The 24,462-nt window shown below is 44.8% G+C and overlaps 2 protein-coding genes across 12 annotated transcripts in view; both read left to right on the forward strand.

Annotated features, from left to right (window-relative positions):
• Positions 1–1,791: 1,791 nt before the first annotated feature.
• On the forward strand, positions 1,792–13,459 carry LOC135974094 (ubiquinol-cytochrome-c reductase complex assembly factor 4). The gene is given in 4 exon segments (XM_065560403.1): positions 1,792–1,847; positions 12,219–12,327; positions 12,329–12,432; positions 12,551–13,459. Coding segments are annotated over 4 exon segments (618 nt in total). The 3' UTR covers positions 12,900–13,459.
• A 1,339-nt stretch (positions 13,460–14,798) lies between these two features.
• The window catches only part of UNKL (unk like zinc finger), a 144,523-nt gene continuing 134,859 nt past the window's right edge, over positions 14,799–24,462 (forward strand). For 8 of the 11 annotated variants that reach the window (XM_065560379.1, XM_065560383.1, XM_065560380.1 and 5 more), the window contains exons 1-2: positions 14,799–16,334; positions 18,454–18,663. In XM_065560379.1, the coding sequence (XP_065416451.1) occupies positions 16,255–16,334; positions 18,454–18,663 (290 nt within the window). In that variant the 5' untranslated portion in view covers positions 14,799–16,254. The remainder of the gene's footprint in view (positions 16,335–18,453; positions 18,664–24,462) is intronic. The other 3 variants (XM_065560386.1, XM_065560385.1, XM_065560381.1) reach the window with 3 other exon arrangements.

Consider the following 24,462-nt stretch of genomic DNA (forward strand, 5'->3'; position numbering starts at 1 on the left):
GTTTTCAGCTAGTCCATTGGTTTATGGATGGTATGGGCTGGTCAAGCTCCGTTGTATTCCCAATTTTTTGCACATCTCTATGTTAAGCTGAAAGGAAAAAAATGTATGCCATCTGTTCCTCTGGACAGATTTGGTGTGTTTATATATTAAAAAAAAAAAAAAAAAGATTATAGAAACGCTGATGGGGTGACCAGCAGTAATCCTTGACATAAATTGAGTGGGAGTTTATGGCCATTTTGACACACAAGTGTCCATTAAGAAGAGCTCACAAGGACAATGAAGCCAACATTCACTGTGATGTGAAAGTGTGGTTGAAGACATAGTCAAAAACAGAAATAAGTAATTACCTCATTATTGAATTCTGACCCACAATCTGTCAGTATATGCTGTGGACATCCATATTGCTGTATGAATTTGTACATTTTCTTGGCCATCACAGATGCAGACTTATTTTTAATTGGAAATGCATGAAACCATCTTGTAAGATAGTCTGTTGCTGTCATTATATATTGGTATCCCTTCTTTGTTGCCGGTAATGGGCCCATTAAATCCATTCCCACCAATCCAAAGAGCTGAGTGACCTGTATGAAAAGGAACTGGTTGGAGTCATTCTTTGGATTTCTAGTACTTCCTATTCTCAATAAGGCCATAAATAGTAAGCATACCGAACACTGATGTGGGTTCCATAACCACACTATCATAACAATTCAGAACACAAAGAACAAAATCAGGAAAACTTGTGAGAAAGATAATATAATAATAAATCTGCTGAAATATCGCAGTGCACGGAGCAATACAGCTCATTGTTGCATTCTGTTGTGCCACTCACATGCATTGCATTTATTGGGAATTAAAGGCCTCATTGTGTAGCAATTGTAAAAATGCATAATGCTAAGCTATTATCTTGAACTCTCTATTTCTAAGACTTAACGGTTTTCCAGGGCAGAGAATGAGACTTGATATAACGTACAAGCAGTCCACACTAAAAACATTCCTAATGCTTTGACACTGGAAGGAAGGTAAAAGGAAATTCTGAAGAAAGTTTGTAGCTGTGTCAGAGTTCAAAACTCACCTTTATGCTTTTCAAGGTGGTATCTAGATTTAATTCCTTTCCTACTTTCCGGCAACAAAGACATTGTGAAACCTACATAGTGAAGACAAAATAATAGGATGACATTAAATTTCTTGTATGAAAATATTATTGGAAGGGATTGTACATGTTGCAGCAAATGTATAATTACTGCTCTTTACAATGTAAATGTAAAACTTGTATTTAAAATATAAAGTAATTATTACAGGATTTAGTTTTATTCCAGTACAGACCCAATCAGCGCTGTCTTTTGTCATCCCAGGCCAATAGTATATTTTGTTCATGGTCAGTGTTGTTTTGACTATTCCTTGATGTCCACCCTGTGGACTGTCATGATACTGTTGAAAGAGTTGTAGAGCTTGTTTCAGGGTGTGCACTACAACCAACTTTCTTCCTTTGACATAACGGAAAAGTGTCCCCTCTGATAATTAAAGAAGATGGAGATGTGATGATGACAGCAACTGCTGTACTTAAACCAGAAGTGGGCAAACTACGGCTCGCAGGGCACATCCGGCATGCGGGACCCTCCTGCCCGGCCTCTATGCTCCTGGCCTGGGAGGCTAGCCCCCAGCCCCTCCCCGGCTGTTTCCCCTCCCCTGCAGCCTCAGCTCACTGCGATGACAGCGCAATGCTCTGTGCGAGCTCTTGCCAGGCAGCGCAGCTGCAGAGCCAGGGCCTGAACCAGTGCTCTGTGCTGCGCAATGGCACAGCTGTCTGTCCTGGTGCTCCGCCAGCCACCAGTACTCCAGGCAGCGTGGTAAGGGAGCGGGGGGGGGGTTGGATAGAGGACAGGGGAGTTTAGGGTGGTGGTCAGGTGGTGGGGGTGTGGATAGGGGTCAGGGCGGTCAGAAGGCGGAGAACAGGGGCGTTGAATGGGGGCAGGGGTCCCGGGGGGCAGTCAGGAATGAGAGGAGTGGTTGGATGGGGTAGCGGGGGGGCAGTCAGGGGCAGGGATTCCGGGGGCGGTCAGGGGAAAGGGAGCGGGGGGTGGTGGATGGTGCAGGAGTCGCAGGGGATCGTCAGTGGGCGATAAGCAATCAGCTGGGGGAAGGAGCCAGGCCACGTCTGGCTGTTTGGGGAGGCACAGCCTCCCCTAACTAGCCCTCCATACAATTTTGGAAACCCGATGTGGCCCTCAGCCCAAAAAGTTTGCCCCCCCTGACGTAAGCAATTATCAGATATTTTATAAGTCAGAGATTCATTACAAGACATATGCATATACAAGAAATCTGAATACAGTATGTCTCATCCTGCCTTTGATAGGGGGTGGGTGGGTGTGATTTCAATATATAACTACAAATAGATGTGAAATAAAACATTTTAAACTGCAAGTCATTGGTCAATGAACAGTTATGGGCTTTGGTTTGTAGGATACACTGCCTGGGGCGGCAAAAAAGCCAGAGGCGGCCCTGTCGGGCAGGCTACCCCTAGGAAACAGCACCCGCAAAACAGTTGAGCCCTGACTACCAGCAGCTGGTCATCCCAGTGGGTGCTGAGCGCCCCCTATTTTTTTTCCTTGTGTGCTCCAGCCCTGGAGCACTCAAGGAGTCAGCGCCTATGGTCCCAGTTAAGCTAAACTGAACATTTCAGGTAAATCCTGTGTTGGGAGATCAGGAACATCATGTATATACTGAAGATTTCCATTGAAGAAAAGAATTGCTTACTTTCCAAGGAAAATTTGGAAGCAAATCTACGCAGGTTGAGTCTGCCTGCTTTATTCATTCCTTCTGGCTATGTGTTGTTCTTTTTATAGGTCAATAATTTTTTCCTCAAAAGGGTTCACTGAGTATTGATCACAGAAGATCATTACACGCTGCTAACATTCACAAAATTGCAACCATCAAATATCAATGCATATAATACTCAGTTTTTATAGTGTAGGCATGACATGAAAATAGCAGACACATAAGCAGGGAAAGATGAACTCAGCAAAATGCACAATGCCGCATCAGTCATGGCCCAATCACAAGGGCTACAGAAATACATTTGAGATATGTGCATAAGTTCAAAGTATTGCCACCTTACAAAGTCTGGCAGCATAAGATCCATGGTAATCACATTTAATTTGCAATAATGAGCTCACCTGTAATATTTTAACACAGTAAAATAATAGTACCTCAAGATAGGAAATAGAACAGCACAAGAATGAGAATTTAAAAAAAAAAACATAAGCAGGGGGATTTACAGACACTGTTACATATATTTGGAAAACAAAAGAATATATATATATATATATATATATAATCTGCCATACTGATGTTTAGAACAGGGAGGTCTTTTCCTAGTCAAGGTGTTTGTGAAAAAAAAATCAGTTTTCTGAAATTCTGGATACTCTGAAATACTTAAACCCATGTAACACACACATTTATGTATCTTCATGATAACAGGCATGAAAAATCTTGTAAAATCAAAAGCATGCATTTGCACAAAACATCTCATAATCATGACAATTCTTAATTACATAGGATTTTTGTTGTTGTTGCTAAAATGCTTTTAGAGGGAAAAAAACTTGGGCTGCAACTAGATTTGTCAGTTTTTCTCACCCCACTGGATAGTGCAGTCCTTAGACAGGTTTGTTCATTCAACCTGGGACAATCTCCTGTGTTGTAGGGTATGGCTACACTTGCAGCTGTAGAGGGCTTTAAGTTGAACCAGACTTTGGCGAGCGCAGTAGGGAAAGCACTCCAGTCTGTCCACACTGAGAGCTGAAAGCGTACTGGCGTGGCCACAGTTATAGCATTTGCAGCTGCATTGGGAGTGGTGCATTATGGGCAGCTATCCCAGCATTCAAGAGGCTTCAATGTGCTTTTCAAATGGAGTGGGGTGGAGTGTGACAGGGAGTGTGGGGGGAGAGAGTGGGTTTTCGGGGTGCTGAGAGTGTGTCAGCATGCTGTCTTGTAAATTCAGACCCCCCCCCTCCCCCATCTCTCTCTCACTCAAAGCAAACAGTAGCTGTTTTTTTGTTTTTGTTTCTTTTTTCTCGAGCAGCCTGCATTCCAAACGGAGCCCCTCGCCTCTATCTCACTCACTCAAAAGCAAACAGTAGCTGTTTTTTTTTTTTTTTCCTCGGACCAGATAAACAGCCGCTCTCAGAACCGGAGCTTTGAAAGGGCACTTCCGTGTCCTGAGTTCACAACAAAGAGACCACTTCAGTTAAGAGGATTATGGGCAGAGGTGAAAGTAAGCCCGTATGCCCCGGTATGGCGTACCGGCAACAGCTGGTTTGCCGTACTGGGGCAGCCCGGCTTCCCCAGGGGGTAATTTAAAGGGCCTGGGACTCCCAGCAGAGGCTTTAAATTGCCACCAGAGCCCTACTGCTGAAGCCATGGAGTACGGCTGCCGGGCTCTGGGGGCTATTTAAAAAGTCCAGGGCTCCTGCTGCTTCTACCGCCCCGGGCCTTTACATAGCCGCCGGAGCCCCACTGCCACTACTCCAGGGCTCTGGCAGCTATTTAAAGAGCCGGGGCAGTAGAAGCAGGGGAGCCCCGGGCCCTTTAAATAGCCCCCAGAGCCCCAGGCTGCTGCTACTCTGGGGGGTGGGGGGGCACTTACCTTACAGGGTGGGCTGGGGCTGGCTCTGACTCCCTCAGCCACACCCCTTCTACCCTAGACTCCACCCCTTCTGGGGGCCAGAGCTGGCCACAGCATACTGGTAAGTCACTGGACTTACTTTCACCCTTTCCAGACAGGGCCGGCTCCAGCTTTTTTGCCGCCCCAAGCGGCGAAGGAAAAAAAAAGAGAAAAACCCACGTCTGGTTGAGCTGCCGCTGAAGTGCCGCCGTAGAGGAAGAGCGGGACTAAAGGACCCGCCGCTGAAGACCCGGACGTGCTGCCCCAATGAGGGACGGAGTGCCACCCCTTTCTATTGGCCACTGCAGGCACCTGCTTCCTTCGCTGGTGCCTGGACTCGGCCCTGTTTCCAGAGGTCAATCAGTGTGTAATAATGTTACTTCTTGTTTACACTGGAGCTGCAGCATCTCACCCAATACGCAACAGCTGTTAATCCTCTCGGGGAGGTGGCGTACCAAGACCGCTCTAGCTAGGGAGTCAGAGCGCTCTCCCTGCCTTGCCAGTGTGGACGGGGAGTAAGGTAGAGCGCTCTGGGAGGCTTTATTGCGCTATAATATGAAAGTGTAGCCAAGCCCGTAGTCTTCTACTCTTCTTGGTTGCAGGATAGAGGGCAAAAGGGTCTGCTATGCACCAGACTGTCTCTTTTATATGATCATTTCATGTGCTTTTAAAACACAAAGTCCAGGAATGTCTGGGTGGTATTGCTGAGTTTCTAAAAGCAAAGGTAAGGACCTGGTGTGACCTGATGCAGATGAGTGATTGCATTGTAGCTCAATGGCTGGAGCTGGGCTAGTTCACATGCCGCCCAGGCATTGGTTACTTTGCTTTCCCAAGTTACAGCATGCTTTAGTGACATATATGCATACAGAAATGACTTTCAGCAGAGCATAACCTTTCCCCTGATACCTTACAAGGCATGCTTTATATGTAAAATCACAATTATATGAAAATGAGGAATATGGGGTACACTACACTAAGGTATAGAATGTCACACATTCATTTTCTGATAGAGCTGTAAAACTATTCTTAAAAGTCTTCTAAATAAATCAGTTTAAAAAAGTATAGTATGTCAAAATTAAACATATCTGAGTTGTGAAGAATATATATTAGGGTTACCATACGTCCGGTTTTTCCCGGACATGTCCGGCTTTTCGACAATCAAACCCCCGTCCGGGAGGAATTGCCAAAAAGCCGAAAATGTCCGGGAAAAATACCGGCCGGGCACTTCCTCTCCCGCGGCTGCTCTGCTCCTCCCCTGACTCAGACTTCGGCTCTGTTTAAGGGCCACGCTGCCCGAGCCAGCGCTACCGGCTTCGGGCAGCCCCCATGCCTCCGGACCCCAGCCGCCGGCCGGGCACTTCCCTTCCCGGGCTCCAGCTGCTCTGCTCCAGCGGCACGGGGGCTGCCCGAAGCCGGTAGCGCTGGCTCGGGCAGCTTGGCTCTTAAACAGAGCCGAAGTCTGAGTCGGGAGGAGCAGAGCAGCTGGAGCCGGGGAGAAGTTCCCGGCCGGCGGCTGGGGTCTGGAGGCATGGGGGCTGCCCGAAGCTGGAGCGCTCAGACAGCTCAGCTCTTAAACAGAGCTGAAGAGTCAGGGGAGGAGCACAGCAGCTGGAGCCTGGGAAGGGAAGTGCCTGGCCGGGGGCGCAGGGTCCGGAGGCATAGGGGTGGCTGAAGCCCGAGCGCTACCGGCTTCACGGTTTGCCGGGCAGCCTCCAGCCCCTGCGCCCCCAGCTGGGCGCTTCCCCTCCCGGGCTTCAGCTGCGCTGGGGAAGCGCCGCGCTGGGGAAGCGCCGCGCTGGGGAAGTGCCCAGCTGGGGGCGCAGGGTCTGGAGGCTGCCCGGCAAACCATGAAGCCGGTAGCGCTCGGGCAACCCTTTTCGCGTGACTGGGAGGGAGGAGGGGGAGTTGGGGCGGGGACTTTGGGGAAGGGGCGGGGGCAGGGCCGGGGCCCGTGGAGTGTCCTCTTTTTTTATTTTTTAAATATGGTAACCCTAATATATATTAAGGCTATAACAACCAACAAGAATGCTGTCAAGGCTGGATCCCCACTTTGAACTTTAGGGTACAAATGTAGGGGCCTGCATGAAAACTTCTAAGCTTAACTACCAGCTTAGCTCTGGTTCCGCTGCCACCATTTCCCAATTTTTCCCTCCCTGGGAAGCCTTGAAAAAACCTTCACCAATTCCCTGGTGAATACAGATCCAAACCCCTTGGATCTAAAACAAGGAGAAATTAACCATTCCCCTCCTTCCTCCCACCAACTCCTGGTGAATCAAGATCCAAACCCCTTGGATCTTAAACAAGGAAAAATCAATCAGGTTCTTAAAAAGAAGGTTTTTAATTAAAGAAAAAGGTAAAAATCATCTCTGTAAAATCAGTATGGAAATTAACCTTACAGGGTAATCAAACTTAAAGAGCTTAGAGGACTCCCCTCTAGTCTTAGGTTCAAAGTACAGCAAACAAAGATAAATACTCTAGTAAAAGGTACATTTACAAGTTGAGAAAACAAAGGAAAACTAACACGCCTTGCCTGGCTATTTACTTACAAGTTTGAAATAGGAGAGACTTGTTTAGAAAGATGTGGAGAACCTGGATTGATGTCTGGTCCCTCTCAGTCCCGAGAACAAACACACTCCCAAACAAAGAACACAAACAAAAGCCTTCCCCCCCCCCAAGATTTGAAAGTATCTTGTCCCCTTATTGGTCCTTTAGGTCAGATGCCAGCCAGGTTACCTGAGCTTCTTAACCCTTTACAGGGAAAAGGATTTTGGAGTCTCTGGCCAGGAGGGATTTTATAGTACTGTACATAGGACAGCTGTTACCCTTCCCTTTATAGTTATGACAAATGCGCTTTTATCTAGAAAACTATGATTAAATCAAGTCTTCCTGACTAGTGATTTAAATTATTATTTAAATCAATTTAACTTAAATTAAATCCACCATGGTTTAGGGCCAGTGTCACAGCCTTATGTACATGTTTATTACTCAAGAAATCTTAAGTGACACTTTTGTTGTATGAAAAGATGCTCAGTCGCCATCCTCAAAATAGCCATTAGACAAACACTTGATACCAAACACATTTTGGGAGTAGAGAGAACCAAGCAGACATTCCTGACATTCCTCTATTTTCAGGACTGTTTAAAAAACATTTTGCAAGTGGAATTTCATGGCTATTGCATGAAAAACCGTTAATGAAAGTCTGAACACTTAAAAAGAAATCTTTATTAGTCCCTTTCCACTGCATAGTACGTCATACATTCTCTTAAAAAAAATTTGAATGCACAGAAAACATTGAGAGTAGTTAAAAGCATTATAAATAGGATGTGAAACACTTAATTCCTTTGGAAAGCAAGCTCATAGGCAGAAAATCTACCATTGTGCTTTATACAGACTTCCACTTCTGTCACTCTTCCACACATAAGGAGCAAAGAGGTATCATCACAAAAATTACACTTAGAACTATGGACTCGCCTGTCACCTCATTGCTCTCTCATTTAATTTTTGAGACATTTTCTTTAGCCTTTGTCTTCCCTGTTAAACAGTTTTCATTAGTTTTATTAGCAGTGAGAAAAAGGCCTATGTCTGCATGATGGGGACAAAAGATATATTATACAAACATGGATTATTCTTCAGTGGTTGGTAATGTCAGATCCTTCTCATTCTCAGTATGCTGAGCTGAAGTGTCTGTCTTCCCATCATCCAGATTGCTGGGACAATCACTTCTCACTGTTCAGTCTTTGTACCTCAGGTGTTTCCGGTTGTTCTTGTAGGCTATCATTGTCCACCTTTTCTTTCTTTCCCCCACTTTCTGGAAGGCTCTTTTGCTGTGACCTGGGTCAAACAGCAACCACTCTGTAGAGGTATCTGATCTTGGTCAAGTAGCCCCCATTGTATAGCACTATCGTTCAGAGACACAGTTCCTGGGGTAATCTTTATGTGTTTGTGCATTCCTTCAATAAGCCACTAATATTGTCTGGCCTCATTAAACAGAGCACATTTGAAATACAGAGAAATGGTCAATATTTCTAGCCTCAGATACAAACATTACATGCATACAGATTGGATAAATACAGTCAATAGGTCTTAAGTTTTGCAATGATACCCCACATCAGCCACCTTGCATAAAGTATATATTAACTATGTCATATCCATATCATAAGCATATTTTCATAAAGAATGTAGAGTATATGTACATTTGATGATCTGCAAATAGTAAAGGACCATGCACCTTTGGGTTGAAAGGCTCCTGACAATAGTGCAGAGTTATGCAAGCTCCATGATTCTGTGTGAGATGGCAGACAGTGAGGAGGGCCAGGCAGGTTTGTGGGTTTAGAAAAAAAGGTGAAAACATTATGTATATATTTATATATGGGATACATATAATATTAGTGGATGGTTAACAATGCATTATAAGAAGTTGGATCCCATGGCCACAACCACCCCTGTCTGACCTGTTTGGTACCCAGCATACACTGCCAAACCAAAGCTTCCCAAAATACAGTGGGATATCTATTCATGGTGCACCTCACTCTGAATCGATACAAGTGCTTCTGGTGAGTACCCTGATTGCTGAGACAAGGAGTCCAAGAGGCATGCACACAAGTGACATAGTAACCGTAGTGACTCTATGGTGACATAACTTGAGTTAAGGCCATATCTACACTTTAAGTGTGGGTTAGGTATATTAAATATTTGGGAGTATGAGGGTAGACTAAGATTCATTCAGGTGTTTAGGCTCAAGGCATTGGAACTGGCGGCCTTACTGCACCCAACAGGGTAAGGAACAAAGAGGCACATAAAAAAATATATCATTTATTTATTAAAATGTCTTGACTCGAAGGTGTATAACTCATGATTTTAGAATTCTTGTGGTTGTAAAGGTATCTTGGGGTTGTAGATGTGTGTTCATTATATTTTGAAAGGCAGAACTATGAATGGGTTGAACAAAGAATTAGATCAGTCCCTCAGGATAAGTACATTGGCTATTAGCCAAGATAATCAGGGATGCAGGCCCATGCTCTACATGTCCCTAAACCATCCTTTGACTGCCAGATGCTGGGAGTGGACAATGGGATGGTTCAATGACACAAGACAGGATACTAGATTAGGCGGACTATTGGTCTGACCACCAATATTCAATCAGAGTGGAACTAAAATGATCCAACAAAATAAACATCTGTTCTAAAAATGCGAAGAAAAAAGTTAGAATTAAAAATTCAGGGAATCCCAGCAGCAGATAAGACAACTTGGGAAACTGCTTGGAGACTCTATGCATTCAGATACAGTGATAAGGGATTCTTTGTTTTTGAGAGGATATATGTAAAATGTTTCACTGAATTAAGTCTCAGGGATTATCTACACTGGCAAGTAAAAGCGCTCTAACTTGCTGGCTCAGGGGTGTGAAAAATCACCCCACCCCCCAAGCACAGCAAGTTTGAGTGCTTTAAAGCGCTAGTGTGGACAGGCTCAGTTCACAGTGCTTGGAGCTAATCCCCTTGTCGCCTTTAAGAACCCAGCCCTGGGAAGCCCAGGCTGAGAGGTGCTGTCTGTGAGAGGGGGAAATAAAAAAAAAAAAAAACCTTTGCCCCCCTCCAGTTTGGCAAACCTGGGTGTCTCAGTTGCACTGGGGTAACTGTTACCCCCTGTGCCCCTGCCTGTGCCAGGTTTTGGCTTTTGACACCCTCTGCCAGCGCCTCACCCCCAAACTTAACTCCTCATCCTCCCCCCCATTTCTGATTTTGCCATTTAGCCTCTGTCCTAATGTTGCCTCCAGCTGCTTGACCCCCCTGCCCAGCAAATTTCCACCCCCTGCTCAGACCCTGGACACCCCCCTCCTCCAATTCGCCCCCTTTGTCACTTTTTAACCCCTGTCAATGCGATGGCAGGTTTGTAGAAATGTTGGTGGTGCCCAGAACCCGCCCCCCCAAACCCCACCCCCGACCTGCCTAAGGCTCTGGGAGGGAGTTTGGGGGGGGGGGAGGTCTGGGGTGCAGGCCCTGGGCTGGGGCAGCGGATTGGGGTGCAGGAGAAGTGCAGGCTCTGGGAGGGAGTTTGGGTGCAAAAGGGGTGAGAGGTTGGGCTCTGGGAGGGAGTTTGGATGGGAGAGGGGGTCTGGGGTGCAGGCTCTGGGATGGAGTTTGGATGCTGGGTGCAGGCTCCGGGCTGGGGCAGGCGTGCAGGAGGCGGTGAGCGGTGCAGGATCTGGGACAGAGTTTGGGTGTAGGCTCTGGGCTGGGGCAAGGGGTGGGGGTACAAGAGGGGTGAAGGCTCTGGGAGGGAGTATGGAGGGCTGGGGTGCAGACTCTGGGAGGGAGTTTGAGGGCAGAAGTGGGTGTTTGGGAAGGGGGTGGGGGTGCAGGCTCTGGGATGGAGTTTGGGTGCAGGCTCCGGGCTGGGGGTGTAGGAGGGCGTGAGGGGTGCAGGCTGTGGGAGGGAATCTGGGGATGGGAGGGGGTGTGGAGGGAGGGGATGCAGGGCTGGGGATGAGAGGTGTGGAAGGGGGCTCAGGGCTAGGACAGAGGGTTGGAGTATGGGGGGGATGAGGGCTCTGGCTGGGGCCAGGGATGAGGGGTTTGGGGTGTTGGAGAGGCTCAGGACTAGGGCAGAGGGTTGGGGTGCAGGGGGGATGAGGGCTCTGGCTGGGGGTGCGGGCTCTGGGGTGGAGCAAGGTGAGGAGTTTGGGGTGCAGGCAGGCTGCCCCGGGGCTGGGGCCAGAGAGGAGGCCTCCCCCCAGCCCTCTCCCCGCAGACAGCAGTGAGCTCTGGGGGAGGGACCCCTCCTCTCCCCCCAGCACACTCACTCTGCACCACTGTCACTGCACATGCTCCCTCTCAGGTCCAGGAAGCCCCCTCTCCTCCCCTATGGTGGGTACCTGGTTAGGGGAGGGGGGAGTTGCCATCACGTGTGGCCTCCCCTGCTGCTGCCCCTCACCATAGCCTCACTGGGGGTGGGGGATGGGGCTGCCCCTTGCCCAGTGTGGGGCAGGAGTGGTAGCTGGGGGGGAGGTAGGGTGTCACAAAATTCACCCAAGCTCCAGCTGCTCCGGTCTAGGAAGCCCCCCATCTCCCCTGTGGTGGGTGAGTGCTGGGGGGAGGGGACTGCCATCACATGTGGCTCCCTTCCTCCCCTGCTGCAGCCTCCTGCCCCTCACCGTAGCCTCACTGGGGGTTGGGGCTGCCCCTTGCCCAGAGGAGGGGGGGGAATCACAGGGTCAAACTCTCACCGAAGCCCCAGCAGCTGCTCAGGTGAGTGAGGTCCACTCCAAATGTCTCTTGGCCGGAAGCCCCCTTGGCGTCTCCTCCCATGGGTGCGGGAGGGGCGGGCTGCAAAGCATGTGTGCTTCCTCCCGCTCCCGCTGAGGGGCTGCCTCAGCCTGCCAAGTGGCTCTTGTGCCGCCGGCAGCCCAGACAGGCAACAGGCAAGGGAGAGCCGGGCGCTGCTTTCACCCAGGCAGGGACTCTCCGGGAACACGGCCCGCTCCAGGCAGGGCTGGGGGAGAGACCCAGCTCCAAATATTGGTGGCGCAGGGCCCGCAGCCCTGAATATTCCTGGAGCGCAGGCTCCCCGAGAGACTAGAACTCGCCAAAGCAACCCGCAGAATCCTACGGCTAATAAGGGCAGGAAGAAGGGCAGTGGCTTCAGCAGCTGTACTGAGCATGCTCAGTACACAGCAAGTCGCACATTACTAACCCCAGCAGACTTCTCCACTGCACCGGACGTGACGGGTGGCGGTGGTGGTCCGGGATGAGCCGCGCGATCCTGTGGGGCTGGCGGTGAGAGATAGCTTGGGCTTGCTCCGTGCGGGGCTTTCCTGGGGCGGATCCTGCCCGTGGAGGAGACGGGCCTGTGACTCGCTTTACGTCGCGTTTATTCTTCCTTTTCTCCTTCCAGCCCGCGCCCGCTCTCCTGTCTCGTCTGTCCAATGCGACGTCTCAGTCGGCAACCGGGTCCCGAGGATGTAGCGAAGTCTGAGAGCTCTAGGCCCATCCCCTTCTCCACCAGCAAAGCCAGCCCGCGGGTCTGGTCTGTGGACAAGTCCATGGGAAGTGACTATCGGAGACCCTGGGTGAAAGTGCTGCCGGTCAGCCTGCTAGGGATAGGGCTGCTGCTCTGGTGCGTTTTTAGGGAGGAGTCAGAAGTCGACGATCAACTGGGAGCCGTTTTCCATGCGCAGGTGCCAGGCTTGTTAGATGAGACCCCAGAAAACAAAATGCTGCCACCATCCCAACAGGAAAAATGATGACCTGAGGGAGGGTAGCTGTAATAGCAGGCCCCCTAGGAAACTGCTGGTATTCCAGGTGATCTGATGCTGCATTGACTTGCCTGGAAACTCTTATTTTCCCCACCCATCACTGTCTTTATTCTGCAAGCCTGATTCCTTGCCATTGCTGGTAATTCTTACTAATCCTCATATAACTCATGGCAACAGAATTAATCAAGTGGATTCTTAACTTGTGCATAGGTGCAGTCAGAAGGTTGAATATGTGAACACTGCTGTACTGATACTGTCCTGAGATCTGGTTAGACCTAGATCTCCATTTCAGATAACCTGTCCACCATCATCTGACTTTTAAGATTTTGAATGTATTACAATATCAAAGTTAAAAGGATACAAAAACATTGTGCCAAAGGTGACAATGACACTGGGATAACAAATTACTTTGTAAAGCATGGTGAAGATAGCTACATACGTATATGCATTATTACTATCAAGCTGAATGTTAACTTCACATTCTGTACTCTACTATTGTTAGGTCATGTGGAAATGACTTCCATACAATCTTTTTAATGCACTGTCAATATGAGTTTAATCTGTTTTCTCACTACAGAACTAAACATAGCTCTATGGTGGAGATGGACTTTCTCTGTCATCAGTAGAAAAGATCCTTTTGTAGTAGCTGTAACTGAACAGTTCCTTCATGAAGGCGAAAAACAATCCTCTTAATTGTGAAGAGCAAACCAGTATCTGGGTAAATCTTAATTGCAAAATAATAATATTTGTAGTGGTAATGAGGGTGGCCCATTTCAAACAGTTGACAAGAGGTGTGAGTAACAGAAGGGGGAAATTAGTATTCAACTGTTTGAAATGGGCCACTCTCATTACCACTACAAATATTATTTTTCCTCCCTTGGTATTCTACTGATAACTTAAATTGTCTCATTAGACTGACTCCCCCACCCCACCTGGTAAGGCAACTCCCATCTTTTCATGTACTATGTATAAATATACCTGCTACTGTATTTTCCACTCCATGCATCTGATGAAATGGGTTCTAGCCCACGAAAACTTATGTCCAACTAAATCTGTTAGTCTCTAAGATGCCACACGGACTCCTCGTTGTTTTAGCTGATACAGACTAACACAACTACCACTCTGAAACCTATCTTCCAGCTGTAACTCAAATGCATAATGGATGCAAAACTGTTTTCCTGATCCTGCAGCCAAACCACTCTAGTGTGTCTGCTTCTGCTCCTAGTTTTACTAAACAGTAAAGTAAACTTCATAGCTATTATTTAAAATGCTTGTAGTTGCAGGGAAACTGGTAGGAATTTAGCTAATGCTGTTACAGCTTGGTAAAGCTGTAAGCAACAACCAACGTTCTGTTTTCTGTGAAATCTTGCTGTTGCCCCCTCCCTAGTCTGTCATAATCTCTTATGGCTAAAACGTGCCTGGTAAATTTCTCAAGTCCAGTTTTTTGAATCTCCATTAAACTGGTTTAATAGTTATAACAAAGGCTGATAGCAATGAAACAAATGAGGTATTTAAGGGAATGTCCTGAAGGAGTGAAGAATGTGACAGGGTGGCCAGGAACTTCACTGCCTTTAGAATCAAAAGCAAAATTCATTTAGTCTTCCTCAAAAACCCTTCTTTTTCTCCATCTATCACCCCTTCTTGTTTGTGTGGTTTAAAAAAAAAAAAAAAAGCCAGTGCTGACTGGAGTGAAGAACCAACTAAATCTTATATACATATCTCTTTAATTTCATGATGGGTGCTAGATAAGACCCTGTAAAGTTTGAGTATAACCCAGCAGCTGTATGTGCTTAAAAAAACAAACAAACCAAAAAAACCCACTTCTCAGTGTCACTGAATTATTTATCTTTCCAAGTGGTGATTCTTATATATGTAAAATTTACTCTGATGTACAGTATGTGGGAAGCTAGGGCTGAAGTTACAAACATCTGAAGATGTGGTACACTTGTGCACAGTCGAAAAGTGCAGTGCTATTTAAAAGTTAATCTTAAAACATACTCTTAATATGTTTAGCTGTGTAGTAAAATGTCTAGGCTACTGAACTCCTTTAAATATAAATTAACTAGGAACTGGTGTTGCTACCTCCCATATAACCTATAAGAACAAGCCTAGGAGATTATTTCTACATCTTTCCCTACCTTTCCTTAATTTTATATATGATCAGTGCTTTACAAGACATTGTGAAATATTATTTCTGTTTTAGAGGTGATAAAACTGAGGCTTAGAGCTGTCACATTTATTGAGTTTTGGAATCAGGAGTAGAATCTTGGTCCCTTAGTATTAGGCTTATGCCTCATTCACTAGACCAGTGGCTCCCTGGGAAGACAAACTTATTCTCTAATAGTAAAATGGGGCTAATACTGCAGAATGAGATAGGCCTTCTTGCTAAATGGTTAGCAAGTGGTGGATTTATAAGTATCCTCAGTTGAAGCCTTGAGGCAGTCTGTGGGAAAGAAGTCTTGCAAGTGACTGATGGACTGAGTATTTGACCCTGTCTGTGACTGTAGTTATAGGATCAGCATTAGGGATGAAGTTATGGGCCAGGGGGAGGAACTTAGTACTGCAGCAGCATCCAGGAACAGAATATTTAATGTGTAACGTCTTCAAAGAGTAATGGTATTATAAGAAGACTACAACAGAATCACCATTAAAAGTTAAAACTCTGAAATACATACATAGAAGCATATTTCAGGGTATTGCTGTCAAAGAAGATCACGTTTAAAAAGAAAATGCTTCCCCTGTCCACCTCTTCTTTTGCCAACATCTAGGAAAGGAACATGACTCTTTCAGTCCCTAGGCAGGGGAGAGGGAGAAGAGCCGGCAGCAGTAGGGCGGATCTAAGGTGCTGTGAGTAATGTATGGAGACGGTTTGGAAGGCCTCATTTCAAGAAGCTTGCCGTTATAGCGAAGGGAGTTTCATTTTTGTGCCTTACCTGAGTCTGCTGCTAAAGCATCCCAGTGCGCAAGGAACCCCCCTGAGGCGTATCATTTAGTGATTGCTTGAGAGGCCCTGGTCCCCTGCAATCTCATGCACACAAGCCCCCTTGTTTTCCAGCGTCCCAAAGGTTTCCAAGCTGCAGAGTTCAAGCAGCCCTGCCTGCCCTGGGCCGCGGCCTCCCTACGCTGTAAACAGTTTAGCGGTGTGGGGGGAATGAGTTGAGTAGCTCCCGCAATACCTGTCCGCTGTGGGGTCAGCTCCTCCCATCCCAGACTCCCCCTCCATGCCCGGGTGGGGTTTATCCCCCCGGCTCAGCAGGGGACGGGGGTGGTTTCGCGCCGGGCGGGGCTGGGGGAGGTGGCTCTGGCCTGGCAGGCGCCTGCGCTGTGGCTACCGCTGAGGAAGATGCCGTCGGTTTCGAAAGCGGCTTCTCGAAGTGGCGGGTCCGGTGGGTCTCCGCAGACAGAGCAGCCGACGCACTATACGTAGGTATCGGGGCCTGGCGCCATCTTTCGCGCCCTCGCCCCTGCCAAGCCTGACCCAGCGCCGGGCGGGGGGTCCTAGGCCCTGAGGTAACGGACTTGGTTTCGCACCCGGCCTAAGTCCAGCGGCCTCTTACTTCGGCAGCGGGTCTCGGGCGGGGGCTGTGAGAGCCTGAGAGGCTGCTGCCCTCCGGCGCCGGAACGCGGCCCGAGAGCCCCTAACTCGCCTGGCGGCCTCGGAACGCGGCCCGAGTGCCCCTAACGCGACCTGCGGCCTCGTCGTCCCCGAAACAGTACCCGAGCCCCCCAACCCACCGTACAACCCGCTAATGTTCCTGAACCACCGCCCTACAGCCCTCCCAAGTCACCCCCACCATCCCGTAACACTTCCCACATGCCCCAATAGCCCCAAAACCGCTCCTATGGCCTCCTGTCATCCCCTAAACACCACCATGCATCCAAGATACTCTTAACCCCTGAGACACCCCTAAAGACTTCATAACCATTTCTTAATTCCTTAACAGTCTTATACCCCCAGTAACCTTAACTACCCCTAAACAAACGAAACTCCTAGATAACCCTGAAAACCCCCAAAGCACATCCCCAATAACTGAATTACCTCTAGATTACTGGGGATTTCTAACGGACTGAGGTAAGCAGTGAAATAACTGTAAGTAACTTCATACAACCTGCCAAAAGCATCACATAACCCCCAGATCTCAATTGTTTGCACAGTAACAATCTCCAATAACCAAGCTTCTCCAAACTTCCAGTACCTTCCCTAGTAACTTTTGTGTTCTTTTCCATCATCCCTGCTCTTTCTCCTCCCTAGGATAAACTCCCTCTTCTTCATTTCCTATGTTCTTCCTGTTCACTTCTATCCACCTTCCACACGTGCACCCTGTAGACTACTGTACCAGTGTGAAGGGAGTTGCAATCTCCCCCCCCCCCCCATCTCTCATGTCAGTGTTCCCAGGATAGGCTTCTATGCAATGCGAGTCTGTGGTGTGGGGTTATTGGGGGTTAAGAGGCATTTCTAACATAAAACCAAATGTGGTTATTTGAAAAAGCAGCTCTAGTAGGATTATCTAGTATAATAGGAGGGAGTCTGAATACATGTTCAAGTAACTTGTTTTGAAGTGCTTGGAACTGCTGTATGATTGTCACTTAAGGAAATCTAATTTTTAAATCCTATAGACATGATTTTTGACTGTAGTATTTTATATAAATTAGGGCTGTCGATTAATCGCAGTTAACTCACACGATTAACTAAAAAAATTAATTGCGATTAAAAACATTAATTGTGATTAATCACACTGTTAAACAATAGAATACCAATTGAAATTTATTAAATATTTTGGATGTTTTCCCACATTTTTATATATATTCTGTGTTGTAATTGAAATCAAAGTGTATATTATTCTTGACTACAAATATTTGCACTGTGAAAGATAAACAAAAGAAATAGTATTTTTCAATTCATCTCATACAAGTACTGTAGTTCAATCTCTGTGTTGTGAAAGTGCAACTTACAAATGAAGACATTTTTTGTTACATAACTGCACTCAAAAACAAAACAATGTAAAACTTCAGAGCCTACAAGTCCACTCAGTCCTACTTCTTGTTCAGCCAATTAAGACAAACAAGTTTGTTTACATTTACAGGTGTTAATGCTGCCCTCTTCTTATTTACAATGTAAACAGAAAGTGAGAACAGGCATTTATTTGCATGGCACTTTTATAGCTGGCATTGCAAGGTATTTAAATAAATGGTATTCTGTTATTTTTTAACAGTGTGATTAATCGCGATTAATTTTTTTAACCGTGCAATTAATTTTTTTAACCACTTTACAGCCCTAATGTAAACATTATTATTTAAGTTGTGCAACATAGTATACAGGAATTACATTGTGAACTTCAATAGTAATGCCTTTTTAATTAAAAATTGTCACATTTAATTTCTAGCTAAACAGTAAAATGTGTGTAGAGAATATAATTTTACACAGGATAAAATTGTACACTCTCTCATGGGCTGTACATGTTGAATTATCAAATGCCTTGTTAATACTGTAATAAATATGCCTCCAATAAGATGAACTTGTAACACAGTTTAATTTTTTTAGGTATCTAAAGGACTTTAGGACAGAGCAGTGCCCCCTATTCTTGCAGCACAAGTGTACCCAGCACAGACCATTTACCTGTTTTCATTGGCATTTCCTAAATCAGCGTCGTCGTAGACCCATTCGAAGGCGTGATGGGACTTTTAACTACAGTCCAGATGTTTATTGTACAAAATATGATGAAACCACAGGAATCTGTCCAGATGGAGATGAGTAAGTTCCCCCCCACACTCCCCCAGTCAATTTGGCATTTTCAATATTATCAGTGACTTTATGTACAGAGATGTACTTTTTGGTTAGAGAATCATTGGTATCTGGTAAAACTTGCTGGAGTTAGTTTTGAGAGATTTCCTCTAACTTTAAGTGATTTATCAGATTTTTGGTGAGCACAGAATTATAGAATTATAGGTTTAGAAGGGGCTGCAAAGCCGCTGCAAAGCCCTTGCCAAGGTGTGGGATTCGTTGTTTCTAAATTATCCAAGACAGAGGACTATCCAGCCTCCTTTTGAAAGCCTCCAGTGAAGGAACTTCCACAACATCCCTAGGCAATCTTTCATTGTCCTACTGTTCTTACAGGTAGGAAGTTTTTTCCCCAAGATTTAATCTAAATCTGCTATGCTGTAGTTTGAATCGATTGCCCCTCGTCCTGCCCTCCATGGTGCAAGAGAACAACTTTTCTCCATTTTTTTTATGGCATCCTTTTAAGTATTTGAAGACTGCTATCATGTCCCCCCTTAATCTCCTCTTTTTCAAACTAAACGTACCCAGTTCCTTCAGCCTTTGCTCATATAGCTTGCATTCCATCCCTTTGATCATCTTTGTCACTCGCCTCTGGATCCTTTCCAGTTTCTCTACATTCTTTCTATACGTTGGTGACCAAAACTGGACACAGTACTTCAGCTAAGGCCTAACCAGCACTGAGTAGGGTGGTATTATTATCTGCCATGACTTGCATGCTATGCCTTTGTTAATGCAACCTAACATTGTATTTGCTTTTTTTGCAACAGCATTGCATTGCTGACTCATGTTGAGGTTGTGATCCACCACAACTCCCAGATTCTTCTCAGCAGTGTTGCTGCCAAGCTAGTTATTCCCCATTCTGTATTTGTGCATTTGATTTTTTTTCCCTAAGTGTAGCATCTTACATTTGTCTTTGCTGAATTTCATTTTGTTGTCTATAGCCTAGTTCTCCAATTTATCAAGAATCCTCTGAATTTTAGTTCTAGCCTTCAAAGTGTTGGCAACCCTCCCCTTCCAGCTTTGTGTCATCTTCAGGTTTGATCAGTATGTTCTCTATTCCTACATCTAGGTCATTAATAAAGATGTTCAACAACACCGGACCCAGAACAGATCTCTGTGGAACTCCACTTGAGACCTCCTGCCAATCTGACATAATTCCATTAGTAGTTACTCTTTGTTTGTGGTTGTTTAACCATTTATGTATCCACTTAATGGTAGTTCCACCAAGCCTGTATTTCTGTAGCTTACTTATGAGACTGTCATGTGGAACTGTCAGAAGTTTTGCTGAAGTCCATGAATTAAACTGATCAGAACAGAGAATTTTTTCACTGCATTCCCCCTATCCACCAAACCAGTTACCTTGTCAAGAAGGAAGTTAAGCTGGTTTGGCATGATTTGTTCTTAGTAAATCCATGCTGGCTGCTACTGATTACCCCTTTATCCTCCAGGTATTTGCAAATTGAATGTTTTATCCATTGATCTGGTAGCTTCCCAGGTACCAAAGTCAGGCTGACTGGTCTATAGTTCCCCGGCTCCTCCTTTTCCCCCTTTTTTAAAGAGGGGCACTATGTTAGCCCTTCTCCTGTCTTCCAGGACCTCTCCTGTCATCCATGAGTTAGCAAATATTATTGCTATTGCCAGTGGCACTGAGATTTCTTCAGCTAATTCTTTCAGTACCTTGGGGTGAATAGCATCAGGCCCCACTGATTTGAATTCATTCAAATTAGTCAGAAGATCTCTGACGTGTTCTTTATTTATCCCAATCTTCATCCCTTTCCCTTTATTGTCTGTAGTAACTTGGCTAGTTAGCCGGTCACATGTTGTTTTTTGTGAGAAGACTGAATCAAAGTAGGCATTGAGCAGCTCTGCCTTCCTATCATCTTCCATTACCAGCTCACCTTCTCCATTGAGCAGTGAACCAACACTTGAGCTTTCTTTTTTGTCTGACATATTTGAAGAACCCCTTTTTGTTGTCTCTTAACATTCCTTTTTGCTTTGGCTTTCCTGATTTTTGTCCCTAAGTGCTCATACTATTCCCATATCTTCTTCCTTGGTGACGTTCTCCTCCTATTTCCTGCATGTTTCCCTTTTGGTGTTTAGATAGCTAGCTAAATAGCTCCTTCTGCAGTCACATTGGCCTCCTGTGGCTCTTCTTATCTTCCATCTGCATTGGAATACTTCCATGTTGAGCCTCTAGTATTACATCTTTTAGGAACTGTCAGCCCCCTTCAACTCCTTTTCTACCTAATTAGTCTTTGCATGGGACCTTGCATACTATTTCTCTGAGTTGGTTGTAATCCGCCTTTCTGAAGTTCATTGTCCTTGTTTTGCTGTTCTCATGTCCTCCTTTTCATAGGATCTTGAATTCGATCAGATCATGATCACTTCCTCCCAAGTTCCTGACCACGTTCACGTTCGCAACTAATTCATCTGTGTTGGTCAAAACCAGATTCAAAATGGATGACTCCTACTTCTTTCCTCAGTCCCCTACATATGCTAAGAATTTGCAGGACATATTATGTTTTCCTGTAGTAGTCTTCCAACAGATATCAGGGAAGTTAAAATCCCCCATTAATAGTAGCTCATCTGTGTTAGCTAATCTTGTTACCTGCTTGTAGAATGACTCACCCACTTCCTCTTCCTCATTTGGTGGTCTATAATAGACCCCCCCCCCCTCATAACATTGCTACTGTTCTTTTATAAATATGTACTGTTTAGGGCCACCTAGTGCAGACTTCTGCAGTTGTGCTGCTTGGGGTATACGAATCAGTGCTAGCAAATCCTAATGAAGGATTAGGACCTAAAGACTGTATTTGTGTAATGATTATTTTAAAGCACATCTGATATGTAAGAAGTTGCTTTTCTGTTAACGTTTAGTTCAATTACTTTTCTGGCTGTAGTTAGCCATAAAATTTATCTACTGTAATATTATAGGTGTGTTTTCAATGCAGCAGGTAATATCTTTCCCTCCTGTGTTGCAAAGTTTAGGAATATGAATTGGTTTTGAGATGTAAAATGTATAAGGAACGTGTTTATAATTATTAAACTTTCTGATAGAAATAACAGGAATATTAGTTCTGAATGATGATGGCTTTTTTTCTGGGATCTAATGCTTGGTAAAATCATGTCTGTGGAGATTTGTGTATCGAAGTTTCTAAATTATATATACATTCATTAATAAGTTTTAATTTTGTAAAGTTTGGTTGTCTGTTTACAATGTTTGGTGTGATGATTTCTGCCAATAATATGTTCACACTATTTTAGATTTTTAACTATTTGGTCATTTCAGTGTGTGCTTTTTCTCCTTTTTAACTGGTTCTTGATTTTCCTTTGCCTAAAAGTAAGTTTTATATTCTGTTGAAGGGATGTATTAATCAGTCCATAATAAAAACTTCATTACTTATCTAATGAATTGTTAGTCGTCACTTATATCTATTAAAATGTACTATTACATGCATTACACTACTGCCAAGAGGTTCCAATCCAGATTATGGCCCCATCGTGCTGGGTGCTATACAGACCCATATTGCAGTCTAAGTGGCTGATCCTGCAAATTAATGTGCATTTAAGTTACTCACATACTTGTGTTTTCGGGATTAGCTCTATATTAAGGCAAGATGTAATAGATGAATGCAGAGGATGGGCAAAGGAGAACAAGAGTACTAATGACTGGAACATGTAGTTATATATACCACATATGCAACAATTAGCAGGTCTTGAATCAAAATAAACTAAAAAAATAAACTGGAAATGGCAGTTGACTTTCAATGGGATTTGTGTGCCTAACTTCAATGGCCTCTTCAGAAAATCCCAGCCAATATCAGTAACTCCTGCTGTCTGTCCATCTGCCAAGATATTATCACTGAGTGGTTTACTGTAAGTGTCATGGTAGAAATGGATCTTGAGGAGGGTTTTGAAGGACTGTATAGTGGCTTTTTCGATCTGTTTAGGGAGAATGTTTCATGTGTGAAGGACAGTATAAAAAAATATGAAGGTTTTTGGGAGAAATGGACAACTAGTGTATATTGAAAATAAGGTCAAAATATCCGCTGTCATTGAAATTTGTAAGATCCTACATGGTTTGTGTTTCATTTTATATTATATTTATGAAAATATACTACTCACTTAAAAAATAGCCATTAAATCAAAACTTTTTTTTTTAATGTGTAGAGCACAATCTCTGACTTGATTAAAAAAAAACAGCTTTTGATATTGGTTAGCTGCTGTGTCCCTTTTTGATATGCAGTGATCTAATTTAATGATATATGAAGTAGTCTAAGTAGTGCTTGTGTTTGGATAGTTTCAGTAAACATAGAAAAAGTTTTCTCACAAAATTGAAGAATCAGGATGTAATGTTGCTTAGCTTAAGCAAACCTTGTAATTGTGTATCTTTTAATCCATGTCCTTCACTTCCTGGTGACAGTTTTATTTTCACTGATCAGGTTCATCAGATCAGATCCTGTTGTGTGTGAGTAGTCTGATCCTGTGTGTGTATGAGTAGTCTTAAAATTAGGTGCATGTTTACAATCAGATTTAAGTGTTTAAAGATTTAAGAGCATCATTGACTTTACTGGGGCTCCACAAGAGTCCATCTGCTATATCTGATTACAGGACTGCATCCTAGGGGCATTTAAAATTGTAGGATGAGCACTTTAATTGTCAGTTCTTTGGGCCAGGGTCACAAATCCTATATATAGGCTCTGCATGTTGGATTGTAAACAATTTGGGGCATGGTCATATGTTCTGTGTGTTTCCTGTGAAATACCTACATCATTTATAAAAAGAACAGGAGTACTTGTGGCACCTTAGAGACTAACAAATTTATTAGAGCATAAGCTTTCGTGGACTACAGCCCACTTCTTCGGATGCATCCGAAGAAGTGGGCTGTAGTCCACAAAAGCTTATGCTCTAATAAATTTGTTAGTCTCTAAGGTGTCACAAGTACTCCTGTTCTTTTTGCGGATACAGACTAACACGGCTGCTACTCTGAAACCTACATCATTTATGATGTTATTAAATACAAAGTTAGGTAATTACTGCAAGAGATTTTGAATAACTTCTTTAATAATAGCAGCTTAGAGTAGAAGTTGTTAATTGGGGCTATTGGAAGATCCATGAGAAGCAAAATAACTTTTGCATATCTAAATGATTAATGATTATACGCAATATAAATTGTGATATAATAGGTGGCATAAAATTTTTACCTATTTATATGTGTTCTAATCATGTTGTGATTGCTGTCACAGCTGTAATTGCCATGGGATCTTGAGAAGACAAAAAGTATATCTGGCTTCAAAAAAGATTTTTATAAGTTCTTGTAGGATAGGTCCATCAATGGCTATTAGCCCAGATGGCCAGGGATGCAACCCCATGTTCTGGGTTTCCCTAAACTTCCAACTGCCATAGGATGGGACTGGATGACAGAGGATGGATCACTCAAAATTGCCCTGTTCTACTCATTCCCTCTGAAGCATCTGGCACTGGCTACTGTGAGAGACAGGATATTGGGCTAGTTGGACCATTGAAATGGTATGGCCGTTTGTCATAGGTTTCAACCCCATTCTGAACTTTAGGGTACAGATGTGGGGACCTGCATGAGAACCCCTAAACTTAATTACCAGCTTAGATTAGTATGCTGCCACCACCAAAGCATTTGTGAGTCATTTGGAAACTCTGTCTTTCCCCCAAAATATCTCCCTCCCAAGTCCTATAACCCTTCCCTGGGTAGCCTGGAGAGACTTCTTCACCAATTTCCTGGTGAACACCGATCCA

Source organism: Chrysemys picta, chromosome 10 (genome assembly GCF_011386835.1).
Source record: "Chrysemys picta bellii isolate R12L10 chromosome 10, ASM1138683v2, whole genome shotgun sequence".
In the NCBI taxonomy this organism is placed as follows: Eukaryota; Metazoa; Chordata; order Testudines; family Emydidae; genus Chrysemys; species Chrysemys picta.